The sequence below is a fragment of the Anolis carolinensis genome, unplaced genomic scaffold, assembly GCF_035594765.1.
Source record: "Anolis carolinensis isolate JA03-04 unplaced genomic scaffold, rAnoCar3.1.pri scaffold_7, whole genome shotgun sequence".
NCBI lineage: Eukaryota > Metazoa > Chordata > Lepidosauria > Squamata > Dactyloidae > Anolis > Anolis carolinensis.
In genome coordinates, this window is record NW_026943818.1 from 32,312,759 (window position 1) to 32,319,111 (window position 6,353).

General features: G+C 50.4%; 1 protein-coding gene across 1 annotated transcript in view; it reads right to left on the minus strand.

Moving 5' to 3' along the window:
* The window catches only part of grin3b (glutamate ionotropic receptor NMDA type subunit 3B), a 28,502-nt gene extending 23,329 nt beyond the window's left edge, over positions 1 to 5,173 (minus strand). Inside the window, exon 1 of the mRNA XM_062959542.1 lies at positions 4,458 to 5,173. Coding sequence (XP_062815612.1) covers positions 4,458 to 4,955 — 498 coding nt within the window. The 5' untranslated portion in view covers positions 4,956 to 5,173. The remainder of the gene's footprint in view (positions 1 to 4,457) is intronic.
* Between the last annotated feature and the right edge of the window lie 1,180 nt (positions 5,174 to 6,353).

The following is a 6,353-nucleotide window of genomic DNA, read 5'->3' on the forward strand; positions in this document are numbered from 1 at the left end:
TATAGGAGTGTATGCTTGAGTGAAATGGATGGAGCATTCTGAGCATAAACAGTGCCTTTGAGACGCTCTATAGGAGTGTATGCTTGAGTGAAATGGATGGAGCATTCTGAGCATAAGGAGAGTGCCTTCGAGATGCTCTATAGGAGTGTATGCTTGAGTGAAATGGATGGAGCATTCTGAGCATAAACAGTGCCTTTGAGACGCTCTATAGGAGTGTATGCTTGAGTGAAATGGATGGAGCATTCTGAGCATAAGGAGAGTGCCTTCGAGATGCTCTATAGGAGTGTATGCTTGAGTGAAATGGATGGAGCATTCTGAGCATAAACAGAGTGCCTTCGAGATGCTCTATAGGAGTGTATGCTTGAGTGAAATGGATGGGGCTCTCTGAGCATAAACAGAGTGCCTTTGAGATGCTCTATAGGAGTGTATGCTTGAGTGAAATGGATGGAGCATTCTGAGCATAGACAGAGTGCCTTTGAGATGCTCTATAGGAGTGTATGCTTGAGTGAAATGGATGGAGCATTCTGAGCATAAACAGAGTGCCTTTCAGACGCTCTATAGGAGTGTTTTCGTTCTCGAAAACCTCTTTCCGAGGCTGCCGGCGGCCTGCGGAGAGGGAATTGCTCTGTGAGCGAAATACCGATGGCCCACAGGTGAAGCGGCAGGAGGGATGCGGCAGGCGGGCGACCGACCTTGCCGGCATCGCCTCCTTCGATTGTGTGCCACACGTGCTGGTGCCGCTCCAAAACCCTCCCTGAATAATCCCTCCCGATGAATAATGGAGAAAGGCTTCCTCCTCGTCCTCCATAAATAATTCCTGGATGTTTAAAGGCCAGGGAGGAGTGAGGGAAGATCTGAGGACAAAGCAACCTGGAATAGTTTAACGGTCTCCCATCCAAGTACTAACCAGCGCCGGCCCTGCTTAGCGCCCCAGATCAGACCACGATCGGGTTCCGCTCTGTTTTTGCACGAACGCTCCGTAAATCCGGCATCTGTCAACACTCAATTTGAGAAAGTGCTTGCTCATTTCTTTCGGACTGGAAACGCAGAGGAGTGCCATCTAGACTTGATGTTCTCCAAGGAGTAGAGCCTCCAGGTCCAAGTGGTGGGCCTTCTAGGCCTAACGTTCTCCAAGGGGTCCAAGGGGTGAACCATCTAGACCTAATGTTCTCCAAGGGGTCCAAGGGGTGAACCATCTAGACCTAATGTTCTCCAAGGGGTCCAAGGGGTGGACCTTCTAGACCTGACGTTTTCCAAGGGGTCCAAGGGATGGACCATCTAGACCTAATGTTCTCCAAAAGTGGAACTCTCCAAGCCTAACATCCTCCAAGGGCCGAACCAGTCTGACATCTCCCAGGGGTGAACCTTCCAGGACCAACGTTCTCCAAGGCACGAACTATCCTGATCCAACGTTCTCCAAGAACCCTCCAGGTCCATACCCTCCAGGCCTGATGTTCTCCAAGGGCTGAACAATTCAGACCTAACGTTCTCTACTAGAGGTTTGGGAAGGTTTGTGAGGTTGGTCACTGCCGTCGCTCCAAAAGGGTTTGGAGAAGTCGTTTGGGGAGGTCTTTTTGGAGACGTCTTTTTTTGGAGAGGACTTTTGGGGAGGTGTTTCTGGAGAGGGGAGGCAGGTGAAGGAGTTTGGAGATGACTTTTGGGGAGGTGTTTTTGGAGAGGTGTTTTTGGAGACGTCTTTTTTGGAGAGGACTTTTGGGGAGGTGTTTCTGGAGAAGGGAGGCAGGTGAAGGAGTTTGGAGATGACTTTTGGGGAGGTGTTTTTGGAGACGTCTTTTTGGAGAGGACTTTTGGGGAGGTGTTTTTGGAGACGTCTTTTTTGGAGAGGACTTTTGGGGAGGTGTTTCTGGAGAGGTGTTTTTGGAGACGTCTTTTTTGGAGAGGACTTTTGGGGAGGTGTTTTTGGAGAGGTGTTTTTGGAGACGTCTTTTTTGGAGAGGACTTTTGGGGAGGTGTTTTTGGAGAGGTGTTTTTGGAGACGTCTTTTTTGGAGAGGACTTTTGGGGAGGTGTTTCTGGAGAGGGGAGGCAGGTGAAGGAGTTTGGAGATGACTTTTGGGGAGGTGTTTTTGGAGACGTCTTTTTGGAGAGGTCTTTTTTGGAGAGGACTTTTGGGGAGGTGTTTTTGGAGACGTCTTTTTTGGAGAGGACTTTTGTGGAGGTGTTTTTGGAGAGGTGTTTTTGGAGACGTCTTTTTTGGAGAGGACTTTTGGGGAGGTGTTTCTGGAGAGGGGAGGCAGGTGAAGGAGTTTGGAGATGACTTTTGGGGAGGTGTTTTTGGAGAGGTGTTTTTGGAGACGTCTTTTTTGGAGAGGACTTTTGGGGAGGTGTTTCTGGAGAAGGGAGGCAGGTGAAGGAGTTTGGAGATGACTTTTGGGGAGGTGTTTTTGGAGACGTCTTTTTGGAGATGACTTTTGGGGAGGTGTTTTTGGAGACGTCTTTTTTGGAGAGGACTTTTGGGGAGGTGTTTCTGGAGAGGTGTTTTTGGAGACGTCTTTTTTGGAGAGGACTTTTGGGGAGGTGTTTTTGGAGAGGTGTTTTTGGAGACGTCTTTTTTGGAGAGGACTTTTGGGGAGGTGTTTTTGGAGAGGTGTTTTTGGAGACGTCTTTTTTGGAGAGGACTTTTGGGGAGGTGTTTCTGGAGAGGGGAGGCAGGTGAAGGAGTTTGGAGATGACTTTTGGGGAGGTGTTTTTGGAGACGTCTTTTTGGAGAGGTCTTTTTTGGAGAGGACTTTTGGGGAGGTGTTTTTGGAGACGTCTTTTTTGGAGAGGACTTTTGTGGAGGTGTTTTTGGAGAGGTGTTTTTGGAGACGTCTTTTTTGGAGAGGACTTTTGGGGAGGTGTTTTTGGAGAGGTGTTTCTGGAGACGTCTTTTTTGGAGAGGACTTTTGGGGAGGTGTTTCTGGAGAGGGGAGGCAGGTGAAGGAGTTTGGAGATGACTTTTGGGGAGGTGTTTTTGGAGACGTCTTTTTGGAGACGTCTTTTTTGGAGAGGACTTTTGGGGAGGTGTTTCTGGAGAGGGGAGGCAGGTGAAGGAGTTTGGAGATGACTTTTGGGGAGGTGTTTTTGGAGACGTCTTTTTGGAGACGTCTTTTTTGGAGAGGACTTTTGGGGAGGTGTTTCTGGAGAGGGGAGGCAGGTGAAGGAGTTTGGAGATGACTTTTGGGGAGGTGTTTTTGGAGAGGTGTTTTTGGAGACGTCTTTTTGGAGAGGTCTTTTGGAGAAGAGCTTTGGAGAGGGAAGGCAGGTGAAGGAGAAGTTTGGAGAGGCGTTTTTGGAGATGTCTTTTTGGAGAGGACTTTTGGGAAGGTGATTTTGGAGGGGTGTTTTTGGAGAGGTTCTTTGGAGAGGGGAGGCAGGTGAAGAAGGAGTTTTTTGGAGAGGTCTTTTGGAGATGTGTTTTTGGAGACGTCTTTTGGAGAGGTGTTTATGGAGAGGTGCTTTTGGGGTGGTCTTTTTAGAGAGGACATTTGGAGAGGTGTTTTTAGAGAGATGCTTTTAGAGAGGTCTTTTTGGAGATGTCTTTTGGAGAGGAGCCTTTGGTGAGTTGTTTTTGGAGGGGTGTTTATGGAGAGGTCTTTTTAGAGAGGACATTTGAAGAGGTGTTTTTAGAGAGATGTTTTTGTAGAGATGCTTTGGAGAGGGGAGGCAGGTGAAGGAGGAGTTTGGTGAGATGTTTTGGATCGGGGAAGCCGGTAATGAAGCGGGTTGACTACTAGAGATTTGGGAAGGTTGGTGAGGTTGTTCCCTGCATTCTCTCCCAAAGGGTCTGGGTTGTCTGACTCCTACTCCTTCTACAAGGGTTTTAGGAAGGGAGTTGTATCTCACCCAAAGGGTCTGGGTTGTCTGACTCCTACTCCTTCTACAAGGGTTTTAGGAAGGGAGTTGTATCTCACCCAAAAGGTCTGGGTTGTCTGACTCCTACTCCTTCTACAAGGGTTTTAGGAAGGGAGTTGTATCTCACCCAAAGGGTCTGGGTTGTCTGACTCCTACTCCTTCTACAAGGGTTTTAGGAAGGGAGTTGTATCTCACCCAAAGGGTCTGGGTTGTCTGACTCCTACTCCTTCTACAAGGGTTTTAGGAAGGGAGTTGTATCTCACCCAAAGGGTCTGGGTTGTCTGACTCCTACTCCTTCTACAAGGGTTTTAGGAAGGGAGTTGTATCTCACCCAAAAGGTCTGGGTTGTCTGACTCCTACTCCTTCTACAAGGGTTTTAGGAAGGGAGTTGTATCTCACCCAAAGGGTCTGGGTTGTCTGACTCCTACTCCTTCTACAAAGGTTTTAGGAAGGGAGTTGTATCTCACCCAAAGGGTCTGGGTTGTCTGACTCCTACTCCTTCTACAAGGGTTTTAGGAAGGGAGTTGTATCTCACCCAAAGGGTCTGGGTTGTCTGACTCCTACTCCTTCTACAAGGGTTTTAGGAAGGGAGTTGTATCTCACCCAGCTTCTGAAGGGCATGGGGGTCTCCTCTTCCTCCTCCTCTTCTTCTTCTTGGTCTTCCTGGAGGAAGGTCTTCCCGGCCAGGCTGAGGAAGGGGATCTCCAGGAAGGCAGCGGCGGCGTCGAGCTGGAGCATCTCCCTCCGGGATGCTGGGAAGGCCAGGACGGCGGCCACCCCGCGCACCACCAGAGCCTGGCACAGCCACCGGGCCAAGGAAGCCGGGTCGCGGTCTTGTGGGGCCCCGGGGACCACCTCCAGGCTCAGGTTGTAGGGCAGAACCCAGGCAGAGGCTCGGGCAGCATGTGCCAAGGCGTTGCGCACAGAGCTGGACGATGGGACCTTCTTCCCGGGGGGCAGGAGCGCCCCCAGCCTCACGGTGTGTCCCACCCGGGACAGGATGTGGCAGGGCTGGGGGTGGGCTAGGGTGGGACCCACACCCAGCACCACCAGGACCACGCAGGAGAGGGCAAAGGCGCCCCGGGATCGCCACAACTCCATAGAGAGAGAGGGAGAAGTTGGGCAGCAGGACGAGCCAAGGAAGCGCCCCCCTCGGCCCCCTCTTGGGCCCCCCCTTCCCCGTGAGGAGGGCCGGGGGGGCGCCTAGGGGAGCCCTCCCATGGGGCAGAGCCGGGGGTCGCAGGATCCGAGCCAGCCCCGTCCACAAGGGCGAGAAGAAGCAGCCTCCTCCTCCTCCGGCTCTCTCTCAATCGCCTCTGTTGCTGGGTGCAGTGGCAGGTCGGGGCCGCTAGGGGCGCCCGACAGGAGAGGAAAGGGGGGGGAGTGGGGGGGGGAGAAGGTTGGGGAGGGGTTGGGCGATCCTTCTCCCCCAACAAGGGATCCATTCCCCACTCCTTTCTGCTTTGCTCAGAGCTCCCCGGGAATGAGATTGTGAGGGAAGCCTCTTTGAGGAAATACAGTTCAAACCTATTTGGTCAGAGCTTACTGGGAATAATAATATAATATAATATAATATTAATATAATTTGATATGTTGTACACCACTTTGAATCTCACCCATACATAATAATAATAATAATAACAGCAGACAAAAAATCAGTACAAGAAAGCTGCACTACAAACTAGAGCTGACAGCTGGCACAACAAAACACTGCATGGAAAGTTCCTTGACAAAATGGAAGGAAAAGCTGATAAGGAGAAGACCTGGCTCTGGCTCACGAATGGGACCCTGAAGAAGGAGACAGAAGGCCTGATCCTTGCAGCCCAGGAGCAAGACATCAGGACAAAGGCAATTCAGGCCAAGATCGAAAAATCAGCTGATGACCCAAAATGCAGACTGTGCAAGGAAGCTGACGAAACCATGGATCATATCCTCAGCTGCTGTAAGAAAATCGCACAGACAGACTACAAACAGAGGCACAACTATGTGGCCCAAATGATTCATTGTAACCTATGCCTCACGTACCACCTCCCAGCAGCAAAGAACTGGTGGGATCACAAACCTGCAAAGGTTGTGGAAAATGAACACGCAAAGATACTGTGTGACTTCCGAATCCAGACTGACAAAGTTCTGGAACACAACACACCAGACATCACAGTTGTGGAAAAGAAAAAGGTTTGGAACATTGATGTCGCCATCCCAGGTGAAAAACAACACGAAAAACTCAGCCGCTATCAGGACCTCAAGATTGAACTTCAAAGACTCTGGCAGAAACCAGTGCAGGTGGTCCCGGTGGTGATGGGCACACTGGGTGCCGTGCCAAAAGATCTCAGCCGGCATTTGGAAACAAGAGACATTGACAAAATTACGATCTGCCAACTGCAAAAGGCCACCCGACTGGAATCTGCAGCATCATCCGAAAATACATTACACAGTTCTAGACACTTGGGAAGTGTCCGACTTGTGGTTTTGTGATACGAAATCCATACCTCACAACCT